The sequence below is a fragment of the Microtus oregoni genome, unplaced genomic scaffold (assembly GCF_018167655.1).
Source record: "Microtus oregoni isolate MIOR12 unplaced genomic scaffold, Mior012 000015F_ref0000493, whole genome shotgun sequence".
NCBI classification, from domain to species: Eukaryota; Metazoa; Chordata; class Mammalia; order Rodentia; family Cricetidae; genus Microtus; species Microtus oregoni.
The window spans coordinates 4,957,465-4,977,688 of NW_024543074.1; the positions used below are offsets into that span (position 1 = coordinate 4,957,465).

At 42.6% G+C, this 20,224-nt stretch overlaps 2 protein-coding genes across 10 annotated transcripts in view; one reads left to right on the top strand and one right to left on the bottom strand.

The window, feature by feature from the left end:
- Window positions 1–4,614: 4,614 nt before the first annotated feature.
- LOC121456528 (nucleoside diphosphate kinase B) lies at window positions 4,615–10,466 on the top strand. Its single transcript, XM_041664768.1, has 5 exons — window positions 4,615–4,771; window positions 4,970–5,099; window positions 7,487–7,588; window positions 8,966–9,078; window positions 10,252–10,466. The coding sequence occupies exons 2-5, from the start codon at window positions 4,974–4,976 to the stop codon at window positions 10,367–10,369; spliced, it is 459 nt and encodes a 152-aa protein (XP_041520702.1). The 5' UTR covers window positions 4,615–4,771; window positions 4,970–4,973; the 3' UTR covers window positions 10,370–10,466.
- Window positions 10,467–11,612: 1,146 nt separating this feature from the next.
- Mbtd1 (mbt domain containing 1) overlaps window positions 11,613–20,224 on the bottom strand; it is a 59,144-nt gene continuing 50,532 nt past the window's right edge. For all 9 annotated transcript variants that reach the window (XM_041664257.1, XM_041664253.1, XM_041664254.1 and 6 more), the window contains one exon: window positions 11,613–14,430. In XM_041664257.1, coding sequence (XP_041520191.1) covers window positions 14,312–14,430 — 119 coding nt within the window. In that variant the 3' untranslated portion in view covers window positions 11,613–14,311. The remainder of the gene's footprint in view (window positions 14,431–20,224) is intronic.

The following is a 20,224-nucleotide window of genomic DNA, read 5'->3' on the forward strand; positions in this document are numbered from 1 at the left end:
TTGGGAGGTAGAGGAAGGTATTCTCTGTGAGTTCAAGGCCAACCTGGTCTACAGAGGAAGTTCCAGGACAGGCTCCAAAGCTACAGAGACACCCAGTCTTGAAAAATCAAACAAACAAACAAAAACAACAACAAAAGAAATTGTGGGAAGTTGTAGCTACCCTCAAATGAGAAAAGCCTTGTCAATGGCCAAAATCAAAAACACTGATGACAACTATGCTGGAGAGGATGTGGGGAAAAGGGAACACTTCTCCATTGCTGGTGGGAATGCAAGCTGGTACAGCCCCTTTGGATGTCAGTGTGGCAATTTCTCAGAAAATTAGGAAACAACCTTCCTCAAGATCCAGTGATACCACTTTTGGGTATATATCCAAAGGATGCTCAATCGTACCACAAGGACATGTGCTCAACTATGTTTATAGCAGCTTTGTTTGTCATAGCCAGAACCTGGAAACAACCTAAATGCCCCTCAATTGAAGAATGGATAAGGAAAATGTGGTACATTTACACAATGGAGTACTACACAGCAGAAAAAAATAACGACATCTTGAATTTTGCAGGAAAATAGATGGAGCTAGAAAACATTATTTTGAGTGAGGTAACACAGACACAGAAAGAGAATTATCACATGTACTCACTCATAGGTGGTTTTTAAACAGAAAGCAAAGCAAGCTAGCCTACAAACCACAATCCCAGAGAATTTAGACAACAATGAGGACACTAAGAGAGACTTACATAGATCTAATCTACATGGGAAGTAGAAAGTAGAAAAAGACAAGATCTCCTGAGTAAATTGGGAGCATGGGGACCTTGGGGGAGGATTGAAGGGGGGAAAGGAGAGGCAGGGAGAGGAGCAGAGAAAAATGTAGAGCTCAATAAATATCAATTGAGGGGGCTGGAGAGATGGCTCAGTGGTTAAAAGCATTGCCTGCTCTTCCAAAGGTCTTGAGTTCAATTCCCAGCAACCACATGGTGGCTCACAACCATCTGTAATGAGGTCTGGTGCCCTCTTCTGGCCTGCAGACATACACACAGACAGAATATTGTATAAATAAATAAATATTTAAAAAAATAAATATCAATTGAAAAGAAGCCTTGTCCTTTTTAGGCCTAGGACCATCAGTGGTCAGAGGAAGTGGTAGTGACTGTTACTGTCGGGTAGGGAAGTATGTGTCCTGACTGCGGGTAAATGGCTTTTTACTGGACAGATACTATATAGTTGGTTGTTTTTTATTCTTTGGCTCTTTTGGGGGCGGAGCACCACCAAGCACCCAAATAAATCACACAGAGGCTTATTTCTTATAAATTCCTGGCCTTTTCTTGGCTTGTTTCTTGCCAGCTTTTCTTAAATTATGCTGTCTTTCTTTTGCCTCTGGGCTTTTACCTTCTCTATTCCTATATATCTATCTTTACTTCTTACTCCTTGTCTTGCTGTGTAGCTGGGTGCCTGGCCCCTCCAGTCCTCTTCTTTCTCTTGCTGCTAGATCTACTCCTACATTTCTCCCTCTAATCTCTCTGCCTGGCAGCCCTGCCCTTCCCTCTTCTGCCTAGCTATTGGCCATTCAGCTCTTTATTAAACCAATCAGGTCTTCTAAGCAGGCAAAGTAACACAGCTTCACAGAGTGAAGAAATGCAACATGAAAGATTGCAACCCATCATTGCATCATTAAATGTTCCACAGCATAAATGAATGTAACAAATATATATATATTTTTCTAGACAGGGTTTATCTGTGTAGCTTTGGCTGTCCTAGAACTCGCTCTGTAGACCAGGCTGGCCTCGAACTCACAGAGATCTGCCTGTCTCTGCCTTCTCAGTGCTGGGATTAAAGGTAGGATTAAACTACTGCTTGGCAACACGTCTTAAAATAATATCCCATAACAGATCACATCCAGTGAAGTTTCCAGACTGTCAGGACTGTTGACATTTGTTAACTCTAAAGCCAGAGTGTGGTGGTCCATGCTTGTAATCCTAGTGTTTAGGAGGAAGATTGCAGCAAGTCTGAGGCCAGACAAGTGTAGTTCAGCCAGGACTATGCAGTGAGACTATCTCAGAAAACTAACTAGCAGACCAACCAGGCAGATAGAGCGGTTTATTTTAGTGTGTTTGTTTTTAATGAGCAAACTAGAGTGTGCTTCAGACTGAGAAGGAAGGAAATGGCTCTAGAGTGAGGGCTGGTGCCAAACACCGCCAGTGTTAACTGAGGTTTGGGACGGTGATGAGGTAGGATGCGCAGTTATCCACCTAATTAGTTACAGGTGGTCAGCCTAGAGGCTAGCCGGCTCCTCACATCCCATCTCAGGTAGTGAGCGCTGTTGTATTGATGTCATAGAGAACTGAGAGAAGGGCTAGCTGGTTCCTTCAGAGAAGCAGGGCACCATTAAAGCAGGGTATATCCTCTACATTAAACCAGGGCCAGAGTCATCCCAAACCACAGTGCTTGATGGGAATAAAAAAAGGAAAATGTAGGCGAGGTGCCCAGTGCCAAGTCTGTATGGAGTATAATTGCTCATCTTAATGGTCAGAGAGCAGAGAGATACTCAATCTGAGCAGGTCTTTAGCCAGAGGGGATGGGATGGAGCTGGAGGTGGGTTTTAGACATTTTGACTCATCTGGAGGCCAGTCTCAGTGTTTGGGGCAACACCCTAAGCCTCTTACCGCAGATGTTCATGGCCCCAGCTCAAGCTCCAAGCCTACTGGGAGAAGAGGCAGATAGTTCATAGAGTGCTCAAGGCACTGTATCTTTTTTTTTTTAATTATTTATTCATTTACTTCTTTTTAGGTCTGGACACAGAAATGAAGCAGATGTGGACAGGACATTGGGGTGGGGACATTTAGGGTACTGGTAGTTTGCAGAGAAAACAGGAGGTAAGGAATGTCTGCAAGTCGATTGGCCTGGCTTCTCAGAATATAGAGTCTGTTCGGAATACTGGAGGTTGGTCCTAAGGCTGTGTGCGTGCCACACAACTGGGCCTACCACAGAGCTCAATCTCCAGTCCTCCTTCCTCATCCTCGTGTAGTCCAGCTGGTCTCTAATACCAAAGTAGCCAAGGATGTAGCACCGTACCCAGTTTATGTGGTGCCAAGGGTCAACTCAGGACCTGTGTATCTAGGTAAACACTGAAGGGACTCCGCCGCTAGCCCCTCGTTAGGGATGTATTTCTCAAAGATTTGTTCATTTCTTATTTTGGGCAAGGTTTCTCTGTGTAGCCCAGGCTGTCCTGGAACTCACTCAGAAGACCAGGCTGGGCTCAAACTCAGAGATCCACTTTCCTCTGCCTCCCAAGTGTTGGGATTAAAGGCATTTGAGACTACTGCCTAGCTAAAAGAATTATTTCTTATTTTTTGGTTTTTCAAGGCAAGGTTTCTCTGTGTAACAGTTCTAGTTGGCCTGGTACTCACTTTGTAGACTAGCCATGAAAGCATTTGGCCCCATGTCTGGCTTTTTTCGTTATTCTTAATTATGTGCAGGTGTGTGTGTTGCATTTGGGTATGTGCATGGGGACACTTGTCCCTGAGATGAGAGGCATCAGATCCCCTGAAACTGGAGTTAACAGTATTGAGTTACCTAAGTGTGTGCATGTCGGGAACTGAACTCTGGTCCTCTGAAAGAGCAGCAAGTGCTCTTAACCACTCAGCGATCTCTCCAACACGTCATATTGTATATTTTGACACACAGACCAGGCTGACTTTGAACTGTGTAGCAGTGGCTGTCCTTGAACTCCTGATCCTCCGGCCTCCCTCCTCCCAATGCTAGCGTTACAGGCAACTCTCGTTTATCACACCTGGCTTTGCTTCTTTTATTTTTATTTATTTATTTATTTTTTTGGTTTTTTGAGACAGGGTTTCTCTGTGGTTTTGGAGCCTGTCCTGGAACTAGCTCTTGTAGACCAGGCTGGTCTCGAACTCACAGAGATCTGCCTGCCTCTGCCTCCCAAGTGCTGGGATTAAAGGTGTGTGCCACCACCTCCCGGCTGCTTCTTTTATTTTGAGACGGAGTACAGTGTACTAAACTTACCAGGCTGGCCTTGAATTCTCTGTGAAGTACAGGTAGGCTGTCAACTTTTGGAAACTCTAGTCGCTTGCCAGGAGTGGCTCACGTTTAAGGGGATAGTGCTGGGTGTCTCTGGTTGGGAACAGGGTAGCTGACGGAGGACAGAAAGGTAGGCGGGGAGACAGACAGGAGGGGGCAGATCCTGGAGTCAAAATGGATTGTCTTAGGAATTGGAAAGTCATTCTGAGACAGAGACCTGAACAGATGGCCTTCTGAGGAGGGGACATAGGGGACTGGCTTCTAGGGAAGCTGTCATTTTGGATGAGGAAGGCTAAAACCTCAAGCAGAGAGAGATAGAGGATTGAATCAAAGGTGGAAAAGATTTGCCTCCCTAGGGCAGGGAGGGTTTAGCTGGGCGTTGGTGCCGCTGGGAAGGCTGAATGCGAATGTCTCCAGGAAGAAAGAATTTAGGTGTTGGAGCCAGCAGTAAGCAAAGTGCAGGCCGACCTGGGTGGGGAACAAATCACTTCCTGCCTCTCAGTCCTCAAAAGCCTTGCAAGGCAAGGGAATGCACCACGGGCCGCTGGGCGGGGACACAGACGACTGGCAGATCGGACCGGCTGAACTTCCCGGGTTGGGCAGCAGCTCCTCCGGGTTGTGACGTTCTTCGTCCCGCCCTGCACCCCTCCTTCCTTACCCCGCGCCCGTCTGGTGGTCCCTCTGCTCTTTCTTCCCTTCACTCACCGCCCACACTGGTCGTCCAGCCAACTAACTTTCGGTAAGGCTGGGATACACTCTCCACTCCAACATCACCCCAACTTTGGCTACCACGGTCCCCTTCCTGGGCCTCTCTGGTGGGGAAGAAGTACCCGGAAAGCCACGTGTCCTCAGCGGCGGAGGTGCCGGGAGCCCACGTGGCCTCCCGGGCCGGCTTGGTTCGGCCCGGCCTCATCGACTGCATTTCTTGCCCTGGCAGGACCATGGCTAACCTCGAGCGTACCTTCATTGCCATCAAGCCAGATGGCGTGCAGCGCGGCCTGGTGGGCGAGATCATCAAGCGCTTCGAGCAGAAGGGGTTCCGCCTGGTGGCCATGAAGTTCCTTCGGGTAACGCACCCCCTCACCCCCTACCCCTCTGTTGTTGGGTCCCAGGTGTTTTGCCCTCCCTCCAGTGGTTTATCCACGTTGCCTTTTGGAATTGGAGTCAGGCTTCGTGGCTGATTTCGCTCCCAGGAGAGTCCTTTTCACCTTCGCCCCCCACTAGTCGGTAGTGACCCGCTGGCCCTTTCCCAGGCTGGGGAGGACAGACGCCCTTGGGAAGGTTAAGCGGAGGTAACGTGACTCTGGCTTGGCTTTCCTCCCGCTGTGCGTCCTGGTCCTGCCCAGGTCCTAGCTGCCTTGCAAAGGGCCTCCACTCTTCTTGGGGCGGCAAGGAGTCAGCCTGGGGTCCACACTATACGGAATGGGTGGGTGGAGTAGGTGCAATCCTTTGGTGCTTTAGCGGAAACTTAGGGATCACAGAGGTATTAAGGCTGCATCCCTCCTTGCAGTGTGATAGTAACTATTTTTCATGTATGTGGCCCCCAGCTGAAGGTGTAGTTCACATTTGGTATAGTGCCTAGTATGAGATGCATCCCCAGCCCCGCATAAACAGTAGGGTGTGGTAGCACTACGTAATCTTGACACTCGGAAAGTGGAGTTAAGAGGTTCAGTCGTTCAGGGTTACCCTTGGCTAACACCTGGAGTTTAAGGGCCTGAGACCCAGTCTAAAAAAGAAAAAAAAAAAAAAAACAGTTGCTTTTTTTTCCCCCCTCCATGGGCAAGGTTTCTCTATATAGTCCTAGCTATTCTGGAACTAACTCTGTAGACCAGTTTGACCTCGAACTCAGAGATCCCCCATCTATGCCTCCCAAATGCTGGGATAAAGGAAGCGCCACCACTGCCCAGCTAAAAGATTACTCTTAATAAATACTGCAATTTTTTTTTTTTTTTTTTTTGGTTTTTCGAGACAGGGTTTCTCTGTGGCTTTGGAGCCTGTCCTGGCACTAGCTCTTGTAGACCAGGCTGGTCTCGAACTCACAGAGATGCGCCTGCCTCTGCCTCCCGAGTGCTGGGAAATACTGCAATTTAATAAAGGGCATCAATTTAGTTCTTGGGACTGGAGAGAAGCCTCAGAGGATAAAACACTTTATTCTTCTGGAGGATGGGTTTAATTTCCATCACGCACATGGCAGCTCAGAACTGAAACTTCAGTTTCAAGGGATCTGACACCATCTTCTGGCCTCAGTGGGCATGAGACATGCAACGGATGGAAAGATACTCATCCAGGCAAAACACCCATACACATAATTAGGAAAACCTCTCAGGCAGATCTCTTGAGTTTGAGGACAGCCTGCTGGACTATACAGCAAGTTCCAGGCCAATCAGGACTACACAGAACCTGTCTCCAAAAACAAAACAAAGATTGCTTGGGGTTGGAGAGCTGGCCCAGCAACTAAGAGTACTTCTTGAGGCCACGGGTTTGATTCCCAGCACTGCATGGTGGCTCACAAACATCTCTAACCAGTTCCAGGGTACCTGGTATCTTCTGGCCTTCTGGGACAGACACACATGCAGGCAAAATACTCAACCTTAAAAGTTTGTTATTATCTGAAATGTTTAGAATCACTTGACAGGGGAACCTGAGGTTATCTGTTACCTGGCACATTTAGCAAACATTTCACTTTCTAAATCTTGCCTCAAATTACTTGTTTAGTGTTCTGTATCCTTAACATCACTGACAATACTAGAGAATCTGTGTAGTCCTGGCTTTCCTGGAACTCACAGATCTGCCTGCCTCTATCTCCCAAGTACTGGGATTAATGGTGTGCACCACCACCGCCTGGCTGAGTCTTTTATTTTTTAAGACAAGATCTCTATCTCAGGCTGGCTTTGAGCTTGTGATTCCCCTGCTACAGTCTAGGATTACAGGCATGAGCTATCATGCACAGCTCATGTAAACACTTGCTCTTTTTGTCTTGTGCATGGTGTGTTGTGTGTTGGTCCGTCTTTTTGGCTCTTGCTCATTGCTGCATATTCCAGTAAGCTGGCCAATGAGCTTCCAGGACAACTACTGTCTTTATCTCTCATCTCTGGGTGGGAGGTTCTGGGAAATTCAGATTCAGGTCTACTAGCCTGCACTTTTTCTTCACATGCATTCCCAGAGTCATCCTCCTTTTAAAAACTGGTGCCGAAGACTGAACACAAGGTCTTCCATATGCTAGGCAATCACTCTACCACTGAGCTGCATTCCCAGCTCAAGGGTATACTTACAGTTTTTTTCTGCCATAATGGTGTCAGTTTTATAGCATGGATCCCTTTGAATGTACTAAAAAACCAACCAAACCTGAAATTAAGAACCTGTCATGTTGGAGCGCCCACCCCCACCCATTGGGTGGGACAGTCATATTTAAGCCTTTCCAGTTTGTTCCCTGATGGAACCCTCTATCTGCCAGGCTTCTGAGGAACACCTGAAGCAGCACTACATTGACCTGAAAGACCGTCCTTTCTTCCCAGGGCTGGTGAAGTACATGAACTCCGGGCCCGTGGTGGCCATGGTGAGTGTGAGGGACTAACGGGATTACTCTGTCCTCTGTGTGGCCCAGACTCATCTAGAGGTCTGCCTAGAGTACTGGGGGTATACATAGTCAGGAGTTAGTTAACTAGACATTGTGTGTGTGGGGTAAACACACTTTTGAAAGACTCTGGGCTTTGTAGTTCAGTGTAAAGCTCAGGCTGCTCTTGCAAAGGACTGGAGTTAGGTTCCTAGCACCCACACAAAGGACTGGAGTTAGGTTCCTAGCACCCACACAAAGGACTGGAGTTAGGTTCCTAGCACCCACACAAAGGACAGGAGTTAGGTTCCTAGCACCCACACAAGCTGGCTCACACCACCGGTGACTCACGCCTCTGGCCTCCGCAGGCACCAGTATTTGAATGTGCATGTGTGTACGCACATAGCTAATGGTGGTGTGTGGTAATGGCCTTTAATCCTAGCACTTGGGATGCAGAGGCAGGTGGATCTATGAGTTGGAGGACAGTCTGGTCTACGGAGTGAGTCCCAAAACAGAGAAACCCTGTCTCGAACAAATACGTGATGTGAAAAAAGTTTTTTTTTTTTTTTTTTGGTTTTTCGAGACAGGGTTTCTCTGTGGCTTTGGAGCCTGTCCTGGAACTAGCTCTGTAGACCAGGCTGGTCTCGAACTCACAGAGATCCGCCTGCCTCTGCCTCCCGAGTGCTGGGATTAAAGGCGTGCGCCACCAACGCCCGGCTGTGAAAAAAAGTTTAAGGCAATCTTTATAGGCTTTCAAGGAAGCACTATGTTTGCCAAGTACTTTTGACTGCAATGTTTCCTAGACCTAGATAAGTATTTTTTTTTTTTTTAAATTTTATTTCGAGACAGGGTTTCTCTGTAGCTTTGGAGCCTGTCCTGGAACTAGCTCTTGTAGACCAGAATGGCCTCGGATCTGGAACTCACGAAGACCCACCTGCCTCTGCCTCCCTAGTGCTGGGATTAAAGGCGTGCACCACCCCACCCAGATCCCTAGACAAGTATTTCTGAAGTATATAATCTGTAGTGCATAAGTTCTCTGGCTCTGCACTCTGGGTGTAGTGTCTTCTGGGTGGTTTTGGTGTCCCCTGAGGATGATCACAGAGTGTAAGACACTGAAATTGTTTAAGAGTACTTCCAGTTCCTAGGCCAGCCCTTCTCTTCCCTGCAGTACTTGCCATCTTGCTTTCCCAGGGAGGCCCTGCCCACTGATTACTGATCTTTCTCCAGACTTTGTAACTTATTCTCAAGTTGAGTAGTCTTTTCCTATACCCTACTTGTGAATTTAAAACAGATTCTTGCTCTGTTGAGGTTATCTGACCACAATGTCATAACTCAGTGTCCTTAATGGTTCTGTCTCAGTAACTTTTTTCTTCTATTAAGGTCTGGGAGGGGCTCAATGTGGTGAAGACAGGCCGAATGATGCTGGGAGAGACCAATCCAGCTGACTCTAAGCCAGGCACCATTCGAGGGGATTTTTGCATTCAAGTTGGCAGGTAAGTGTGTGTGTGTGTTGAGAGAGGGAGAGAGACGGAAGGGAAAATACTTTTAACTCGAAGTGGAGCATACAACATTTTGGGCATACCCCAAGTTCACGAAAACCTGAAAATACAACATGGAAATTATCACTAAACACTTCTGTGAATGATTGCTTAAAATTTGTAATTGAGACACTCACTGTACAGAGAGCTGCATGTGATAGTTTCTACATGGGAAACAGGGTTTAACCTCACCATGTGAAACCTAACCCTCTGAGTTTTCCTAAGCCATAATTTGTACCCAAACTTTGTAATAAAAGGATTGTTACTAATAAGCAATGGCTTGCAAATCACTTTAATTAAGAAAATGCATGATTTTAATCCACACCTGGGAGGCAGGAAGATCACGGAGGTCCAGGCCAGTGTGGTCTGTAAGCAGAGTTCTAGGACAGCCAGGGCTACACAGAGAAACTCTCAGAAACCCAATCAACTAGCCAGCCAGCCAGCGGCAATGCAGAGAGCTGAGGCTGTAGCTTAGTTGGTAGACTGCCTGCCTGGCATGAAGGAGGCCATGAGTTTAATTTCCAGCCTATGTAAATTAGATAAGCTGGCAGGAAAATCAGAAAGTTCAGTCATTTTAAGCTGCATAGGAAATTTGAGACTAGCTCCCCCCAAGGGAAAAAAAATAGGATTGGCTTTTGATTAGGGGGAGGCTTGCCTACTTCTGTGTTTCAGAAGGAACTTTTCTTTGGCACTCGTAGCAATCTTGGGTTATAAATACTCTTGAAGGGAAAACTTGGACGTACGGCTCTTTTTAAGTTTTTTTTTTTTTTTTTGGTTTTTCGAGACAGGGTTTCTCTGTGGTTTTGCGTACGGCTCTTTTTATTTGGGCACTTTTATAGCTTTTTAAAAAATTTTTGGTGTGATATTTAAAGATTTTTCTGAGTGTTCTGCTTACATATATGAGATGCTTTGGAACTGAGTTATGCATTGTTGAGAGCCACCATGTGAACTGAAACCTGGGTCCTCTGCAACTGCAAGAGCAACAAGTGTTAACCGTTTAGTCTCTTCAGTCCTATCCAATGGATTTCACAGCACTCTCAGCCCTACAGTTGGTTTCGGGATACTTGGGATGTATTAAATGGACTCTGGCACTGTAATACACCATAATAAATGAGCTTTCTTTTTTAGGAACATCATTCATGGCAGTGATTCAGTTCAAAGTGCAGAGAAGGAGATCAGTCTATGGTTTAAGCCTGAAGAACTGGTTGACTATAAGTCTTGTGCTCATGACTGGGTATATGAGTAGAGATAGTTCTCAGCATTACTGATGGATCCCTGGGCACAACTCTTCATTCCACAGAATGGATCATCTTTTCTAAAACAATAAAGACTTTGGAACTGGATGCAGTGTCCTTTGCTCATTTGCTAGAACTAAAAGTGATTTTGTCTCATGATTATAATGGCATTAAACAAAGTAGTCTTATTTACTGTGAAGAATAAGCTAGGGATCATTAGCTAATAGAGAAATGTCTATTTCTGCAAGATGGGTGTGTGAAAATGTAGTGACAAAGAAACAAAGTCAAGCAGGTCAGATTTATATTTCCGTTGCTTAGCAGAAAGTCTCGAGACATAGGTTAAAGAGCGAGCAATTAATGTAGTTCCCAGCCTGAAGCTTTATTCCCTCTTAAAGACTGCATGTGTAGTCTGGTGTACAGAGGTCAGAAGTGGTGTCTTATTGCCTGTTGGACGGTGGGAAATTCCTTCTCACAGTACTCTTCTCCTTTACTTTGTATCCTGACTCTCTTGAGGCAAGTAATGGCCATCTTGGGGAGCTCAGCTAAAGGATCATCCTACTGTTGATTGTTTATACTCTCATGGAAAGGGAGGGAGGGAGGCTGACTACACAGCCACTCTGCCACTTGCTATATAACTCTGCCTAATTGCAAGTGGTCTCAGGGAGAGGTTAGAGTATAATATGGTAAGCCCAATTAGTTAATTCTCGGATCTCACAGTGAAAAGAATCAGCTCTTGAAAGCTGGGCTTTGAAACACACACAAGATGAAAGGGGATTGCTGCCGAGTTTGACAACCTCAGGCCCACTCTAAGACTCACATGTGAAGAACTGACTTTTGTCTCCATGTGCACCACAGCACATCCACCCACACTCCTTGATAAACAAATGTTGAAAAAACTGGTAAATAATGCTTAACTTTAACATTTTATTTTGTGTAAAAAAAGGGCAAATTTAGTGAATTATTTTCATCTTGTACACAAAGTTATAATTTTAATGCTTTTCACATCCATGCTGAAAATTTGCATTTTGGTAAAAATGAAAGGAACATAAATTTCTCTGAAGGGATTTTTCACGCTATGTACATTTCATGAGAAAGCTTCAAATACTTCCTCAATGATCACAAGTTACCAGAAAATAAAAGATTAAATTTGTCCAGATATTGATCTATATATCAAACGCACACAGAAATGATGTAAAAACCTTATGTACTTTACTTTGGCCTCTGTCCTTGAAAAGTTGCCCAGGGACAGATGCATTTTTATTTTATTTTATTTTATTTTGTATAAATGACTGTGGCTTTATTTAAAATATGAAAATCAAAGGAAGATACCCAGTTTAATCACAGTATTTTTAAAATCCCTCCCCAATATTAAAGGATCATTACCAAATATATAGCACCATAATACAAATATTGATGGGCGAGGGTATTCACATCACACAAAATTAATAATAATAAAAACAAACAAACACTGAAAACCCGTGTTAGTATCCGCAGAATAAAAAGTTGATAACAGCTTTAGCTTTCCTCATACACAGCAAGGAAAAGGTTAAAAAGTTTAAACTACTAAAAGTTCCCAGGCTCCTAACAGGAAAACAAAAACCCAAGGTCAGCAGTACATTTTAAACTTTGAGAGAGAACAGGGGTACTGAGCTGTATGACAAACAGTAATTATGGCTACAATGGAAGTCTCCTCTGGTTAACATTCTTTGTTAGCAGCAGGAGTGAGGGTCTTAACAAAGAAGAGGGCTCTGGGTTGTGCTTAGACTCTAACAAGTCCTAACAACCCCTCACTCTTGGTGAACATAAACATTTAATGAATATAGGTGGGGAATTCTAAACACGCCAAGCCTGGTTTTGGTGTAGAATTGGAAGCTTGTAGAACCTGGCTACAAATAAGCATTTCACAGAACTAATTACCAGGACTGGCTGGCATGAAATCACATCTTTCCTGGCTTACAGTTCGTTCCTTGGAGAACTCCTACACCTAAGCTATGAGGAGTGCACCCCATACAACAGGCTTCTTGTGCTGGTACCATGGAAGCACAGTCCTGGATTTAATCCACTGAGCCTGAGAATAAAGACTATAACATTTGCTTTGGACCTCTTCTAGGTTTGAAGTTCCTGGGAAGATCCTTCAAAGATTTGGGAAGTGCGAGGATGTCACATTTACAGTAGGTCCCCCTCAGCAATCTTGTTTAAGATAAATATCCAGTAATTTTACAGCTGAATTCACATATAAATGACACGAGATTCAACTTGCATTGATGTGATCTGCATTTAGCCCCCAGAGTCAGTATTAAGAAATGGTGACATGCGATTCCATACATTTTTACACTATAAAGTAACACATTTTACTTCCAGTAGCTACTACAAAACCTTACGTTATTAACCCCTCTTGCATAGAATGAGGTAAACCTGTGCGTATTACCAATGCTATTATTCCCAAAAGTAGAGCAATATTTTAGAAAATAAATTGCTGGTTTTTAACGTTCTATGCATTTAAAAGTCAAACAAAAATCTTACCTAAAATGTCTCCTGGGGTTTTCCATTAGCGTTTTTTTAAAGCATTCCATAGGCTGTAGGGCTGCAGAGGTTAATCATTTTAACTTCTCATTAGCCCTGCCTATTTTCCAGAGGAGATGGGCAGTATTACCACTCTGAAGAGGCCAGGCTCAGACCCAGAAGCACTTCTAGAACAGATGCAATGAATTCCTGAGAGTTTAGTTTATGAACCTCACTGGTAAATTCTAGAGCGCTCATTCAGTCACAACTCGGTAGAAGGGTAGAAAAATGCAGAGAGCAAACCTTTCACCAATTTACTCTTTTATCCTATTTTTTAAAGGAAGTCATATGAATTTTAAAATAGGGAATGTTTAAAATGGTCCAAATCAGTTATTGTTAAAATAAATTCTGCCTACAATTAAAGATAAGTCAATATGTGTGTGTATATGGAATTTTAAGAAAATTAAGTTTTCTTTCAGTAAGTTTCTAACAAATCCAGGACAGTTCAAAGTGGAGCTGGAATGATCTGAAATCTAAACAACTTTTTTTTATCTGATTCTATTGGTAATACAGAACATCTGTTTTTGGGGTGGTTTTATCAATCAAGTTGCTCTCTCTCAGACGGAGGGAAATGGCAGAGGTTTGATAAGAGTATCTTTTTCATGGGATGTTCTTTATTCTCTAGCAAGGAAAATAGAATAAACTTGGGAAAATATTCATTTTCCCTGACCCCTTATATAGACTGAGATCCTGGTATCTGTCAACCATTCCAGTTTAACACTCTAGTGTTAGAAACTTTATCATTTTTACTTGAAGGAGAGCATATAAAAGTATCCAGAGTTCTAGTTTCATATACAACTCCAAATAAATTTTAGCAGAATGAAAAAATTTCTGTACAAACATTTAAATGGGCAGCAATAAAATATCAGCGAGCACAGTTAATGACCCCTTCCGTGATCTATGTGGTGATGAGCCCTCTGTGAGGGGTTCAGTTGCATATTTCTGCAGCAAAGGAAGCTGGAGATGTGACTGGCCTAACTCTAAAATTCAAAAATCTCCCAACAGGTACCAAGAAGGTTCATTTGTAATGACAGTTCATTCGCATTTACAGCTATATCCTTCTTAATCATTTCCTTCAATCCTGCTACCTAAACTTTAATCTTACCAAAAAAGTTAGAATTTCAGTTCTTGTTAACAATGCACATAAATCCAAACTTGGAAAATATTACAAAATTCTTTCAAAAGCTTCAAATACAACACAAAAATCGTCCATCTTTATAAATTGAAAAATTCCCTCCCCACCAAAATAGTTTCCCCCCCACCTGAAAAATCTGGAACTGAACTTTTCTGTATTTAGCAAAATGTCCCAGTACAATAGCCTGCTGTACAGCTGGATGACGACAAATCTGTCCTGTAAAACAGTCCCTTCCACTCCTAGTTTCTGAGCCACCTCATGGCTCTTGTTTGATGTAGAAGGTGGCAGAGCCATTGCTTTCTTGGTCAGATGCTCCTTGGAGGAAGCTATAATCCTCTCCATCTAGCAGCTCCTCCTTCAGCTGTGATGTGGTCACTGTATGAGACAGAAATGCACAGGATGTTACCAAGTCTTCTGGACTGCCCTGGCTGTTCATCTTCTATCTATTTTACAGCTAAGAAGATGTCATTTCTTCAATACCTATAAAGATGAAACCATGGAAGGCTAGGTGGAACTCAAGGGTAGAATGCTTGCCTAGCACACATGAGGTGATGGACTTGACCCCAGTACTGTAAAACAGACAACAAAAATAATAAAGGCCTAAAAGATACTTTTTTGTGTGTGTATGTTTCTAGGGCCTTGCATATGTGTTGGCAAGTACTCTACTATTGGGCTACACCTCTCAATTCTAATTTTAAAGTCTACTGTTAATTAATAAATGTTTAGGAGAGGAACAATGATGCACAATGGACACTACACAGTGGATGATCTCCAGTAGAATGCTCAAGTAACAGTGTTTAACTAAAATAATTGAAAATTTTTAGAATTAAATATTCACTTTTATGTCAATGCCTATAGAAACCAACATATTTCTTGTACATTTGGAGGTATAATACTCAACATGATAGTGCCTGCCTATGTAGCCCAAAATGGCCTTGAATTTGTGATCTTTCTGCCTCTACCTCCAGAGGGCTGGGATTCTAGGTATACACTACCACATCTAGCTAACATTTCTTTAGCCATCTCAGTTTTGATAAGTCTGAGATCACCAGCTATGCCTCCCTCCTCTTACCCGGGCCCCATGATTTTTTTTTTCTTTACTTTCTTTTTATTGAGACAAGGGCTCATGTAGTCCAGGCTGGCTTCCTGTCTCAGCCTACTACAAGTGCTGAAATTATAGGTATAAGCCAGCACAGTAAACTTATTTTAATATACCTAATTTTCAAATTAGTTTTATTAATATGTATGTATATATGTATGTATGTAACTGGAAAAAATACAGCATACAGTACATATGATCTCTCTTTTTCTCTATAAATACACACATGTTATGTGCGTAGTTTAGTACTATATTAGAACAGATAATTGAACAAAGGGAGCCTGCATGTGAAATAAAAACCTGCTTATACCAAAACCCCCTGAACTTAATTTCCTTCCTTCCTTCCTTCTGCCCTCACTCCTTGTGCTGGAAATTGACCCTAGGGCCTTGGGCACATTAGGCAAGTGCTCTTCTCAAGAGCTTCAGCCCCACCAGGCACCCTTTTAAAGTTTGAGACAGGGTCTTTGCTACGTTGCTCAGATTGACTTAGAATTTGTGATCTTCCTGCCTAGCACTTCCTTACAAGTGCTAGTTTACAGGTGTGTGACATCATTTTGCCCAAAATTATTTATGCTAGGTCAGTACTCTACCTCTGGGCTACACTTCCAGACTCTGTGTACTGATTTTAGTTTTGAAGATTTCTTTAAAAATTAATGACCTCTCTCCCAGTCCAAGTGTTTTGGCTCACACCAGTAGTCCCAGCAGTCTGGAGGCTGAAGGAAGTGGATCTTGAGTTTGAGGCCAGGATCGACTACCATACTGTATAATAAAATCAACAAAGATATACAGAACCCAGTCTTATCTATATTTTTGAGATGAGGCTTCACTATGTAGCTCTGGCTGGCCTGAAACTTGCTATGTTGATGGTAGAGACTAGCCTTGAACTCACATAGGTTCAACTCCTGAAGCTCAGATTAAAGGCATGTACCATCAGCTAGCACTTCTGATGTCTCATTTACCAAGTGTAAGGAATAATGTTTTGAGAGTTGACAATTCATCTTACTTTGGTTCCTATTTTGATATCAATATTGAAAACTTAATAGTCCAAAGACAAAAAAGTGAATATATTGTGTATAGTAAGAGCAAAAGAAACAACATACTGTTGAAAGGCAAAGCATGTGCAACTGTATAGTTCTTCCTTTGCTTAATAAAAATATGTTCTAATGAACATTAGCAAATATGCAATAGCTATATTTTAGATCTAACCAACATGCAGTAAGTATTACGAACATTTTAGTACTATCACAAGGATAAACACTGAAACAAAACCCACATTTCATTAAAGGTGCAGTACCCACAATAAAAGGTTGAATGTTATCTTGTTATACGATGATTAGATGGCTAAATGAATGGGAATCACCATGCTTCAAGATCAAAGATGTTTCACTCAAAAGGATGTGTTTTTATGTAAGAAAGATAAAGCTGAGGTTCTAAAGCACACCCTAAAGCTGTATGCATTTATACTCAAAACAAGTATCTGGAGTAGAATCATGCTAAAATATGGAAATGATGTACTTTAAAATCACTCAAGATAAAGGTGAAACATTCACTCAGAAATGGAATGTTTTAAATGCAAACTTCCACTTTTCATGAAAACGAAAATAAAGCCCGCCTTTATTTTCATCCTTTCTTCCTAGATGATGGATGATCGAGTGGCTCAATGCCACATTCTACACCAATGTGATTTCTAAACCATGCTTTTAAAAGGGATTCATTTTAGTCACACTATTTATGAACATTTCACAAGAGAAACAAATGGAAGTGACATTTCAAAAACGAATAATCATAAATTCTCCCAACAGCCGACCCAACGGTGGCTCTCAGACATGAAGGCAATCGTATAGTTTCTATAGTGTTTCATGGAGCAGATTACACCACAGCCCATAGGACACAGCCCAGAGCTCAGAAGACAGGCACTAAAGGAATGAGGAAGTCAGAAGCCACAAGGTTTTTCTTGTAGTATCTTACAAGTCAAGTTCAGCTTGTGAATCAGAGCCTCTATCAAAACATGACATACTCTTCCAAAATTATTCTGTTTAAAATACTGTTTCATAAATAGCACATATGAAAAGAGAAGTTAGTTCTTAGAGGGTGATACATTAAAAGAATAGCTAACATGTTGGCATTTGTCGAGAAAGGGTCTCTCAAGAGGCTGCCCATCTTCCTTCTGGGTTTATAGGTCTTAACACCATGCCTGGCCACAGCAGACGAAATCTGAGATTTGTAATCCAAATCTGTTCTTCATGTAAAACAGAGCATGGACATTTCCCTTGACCTAAGGCTACCATAGTAATCATCAGAAAAACTGACTGGTGGAAAACTGGCCACACACACTGGCAGAGCTGTGAGAGCAAAGGAGTACATCTTAAATAGAAGTGAAATAATGGCTAATAATGTCAGGCACAAAACATTCTGGCAAACAGACGAGAAGGGAACAAGGTACTAAAGTTCCACGTAGACTTTCAAAACTACAAAGCCATTTAGGAAATGCTGATCAGCTAAAGCAAGTCAGTTGAAAAGCAATCCTTAACTTGTGGAAGGATACATGCTAATTAAACATGCACTCTGGCTTTGAAGCTCCAAGATCTTTAATCTAAAGTAAGCTTTGGTTTTAGCAATTACAAGGGGTAAAACCTTGAGCAGTCTTCCTTGCCTCTACAACCCTGGTCTAACCAACTAAACACCAAAAAAGTCACTTACTTAATCACTGTGCACACAGAAACATGGAATTATGGAAATAAAGTTCAATCAATTAAATACCATGATATACAGTTAATGTGTCTCAAGTCTGTGATGATGCTCAGCTAGGATTTACTACCAAAACCAAAATTACTTGAACTCAACACACATTTTCTAAGAATGAGTCACTATGGAATGTTATGGAAAATGTCTCACTTTTTGGTCTGATTAATTAGATGAGTTCTTCAGGATCTCTCTCTCCCCCAAGTTAAGTCACATGGATGTCTACAATGTAATATGTTAGCCATTTTAATTAAAGAATGAAATATCAGAAGTTGCCTCATAATTCCTAAAATGACAGCTTTCACAAGACGTAAGGACACCAAAATCTCCTTTTCCTGATGACTCATCTTAGTGAAATGCCTACCAGTGAAAATGGATATTTTAGTTAAAAAAAAAGAGGAAAAGAAGAAAAAGAAAAGCTTTGAGTCAGCACTGCCACGCCAGACCATGCTCTGTGTCCCACCACCCTGCCCAGCACTTGACCCTCTAGTACCTGTGGTGCTGCCGTCACTAGTTACCTGTTTTGAGGCTGGGCCTGAACTCTCGGCTAGTGCTGGGAGGTGGGAAGGCCTCCAGGGCTGTCTGTGCTGGCAGGGTTCGATATGGAGGAGGAGTCAACTCTTCGTCCCCAGAGAAACTCCTCCGCACCCCGCCTGTCATGGGCAGGCTCGACAAACTGACAGGCTTCTTCCCAACTGGCATCTTCCTCTCTAAACATCAAGTCAGACTGAAGTAAGCTTTGACTTAGGTGTGTGATAAGAAAAAGTGCATCGCATTACTAGGGAGGCTGGGTTGTACAGTCAGCTGATTGTGGAAGGCTTAACTTATGCATATATGCGTGTGTGTGCACATGTGTCCATGCACAGCAAATGCACATGCTGGGGGTAGGTTGGTTCCAATCTCTCCGGTTTGATAATCCTGGTTTTGACGCTCAAGCTTAAAATGACTAAAGAAGGCAAAACAAACTACAGAGTAGTTAGTGAAAACAACTGCTGGGTGAATTTCACTCAAGAAAACAAAATACTGGGTGAAAAGCCAATAGAAGGGGAGGGTCTTTATTTACTTTCTTGTAGTAGTGCTGGAGACCAGCAGGCTCTCATGCATGCTGGGCAAATGCTACAGTGATCTACACACTGATCCCAAGAGAAAGCCTCTGAGCATAACTTTTTTAAAGGTGTTTGCCACCAATGCCCGGCCTGAGCGTAACTTTTAAGGCAGCATTTCCCTGGTGACAGAGCCCAATTAAGGCCCTTTGGGGGAGAAATCAAACAAAAATAGCTTCCTAAGTATCGATTGGATGGCACAATTACATTGCTATATAGTGTGATCCCCTAAGTTTTTGTCAACAGTGCCTTCAGACAGCATTTGTAATTCTGACCTAGAAAAGCACTTCTAAAATTCAAAGCTTATTACATATTGCTTACAAGTTTTTATTTATTTATTTATTTTTTTGGTTTTTCGAGACAGGGTTTCTCTGTGGTTTTGTGCTTACAAGTTTTTAATCTCACATATTTGGACAGGATCTCAGACAGCCCAGGCTCGTTTTGAACTAACTATATAGACAAGGCAGAACCTCAACTTCCTGCCCCCATCTTCTAAGTGCTGGAATCACAAGTGTGCACCACTGCGCTCAGCTTTCTTTCTTTCTTTTTTTTTTTTTGGTTTTTTTGAGACAGGGTTTTTCTGTGGTTTTGGAGCCTGTCCTGGAACTAGTTCTTGTAGACCAGGCTGGTCTCGAACTCAGAGATCTGCCTGCCTCTGCCTCTCGAGTGCTGGGATTAAAGGTGTGCGCCACCACCGCCTGGCATGCGCTCAGCTTTCTTAATTAATTAATTAATTAGTTTCAAGGCGAGGTCTCACATGGACTGTGCTGTCCTTAAACTAATTAGGTAGCCCACAAGAAACTTTAGGTTCTAATCTTCCTGTTTTTGCCTCCTATGTGCTAGGGCTATAAAGGCATATACCATTTTTAGTTACAGGTTCATAAGTAAACATAAACAGTCTAGACTTACAAAATGCTTCTACCAAACTAAAATATGTTTTAAACTTTGCAAACACTGAATCACTAGGCATGGTGCAATAAGGGTGAAAACGGAAAGATACTATATTTTTACAAATGTACATTTTATCTGTTTTCCTCCCACGTTTATAATGACCCAGTAGCCAGCTAAACTTTAGATAATCAGAATTAAATGCATAATTTTAAGTCAGCAGCATTCCCATAAAGATGAATCTGAAAGTGAAGTGAGTTCACACTCAGCTCTCCAATGCCAGAACACTGTCATGTGCAGTGACTATCTGATTTTTTTCTAACACATTCCGAGTAAA

Coding starts and splice junctions, on each gene's coding strand:
- LOC121456528 (XM_041664768.1), top strand. CDS start 4,974: ATGGCTAACCTCGAGCGTACCTTCATTGCCATCAAGCCAGATGGCGTG. Junction 5,100..7,486: donor TGGCCATGAAGTTCCTTCGG/GTAACGCACCCC, acceptor TCTATCTGCCAG/GCTTCTGAGGAACACCTGAA. Junction 9,079..10,251: donor TTTTGCATTCAAGTTGGCAG/GTAAGTGTGTGT, acceptor TTTCTTTTTTAG/GAACATCATTCATGGCAGTG.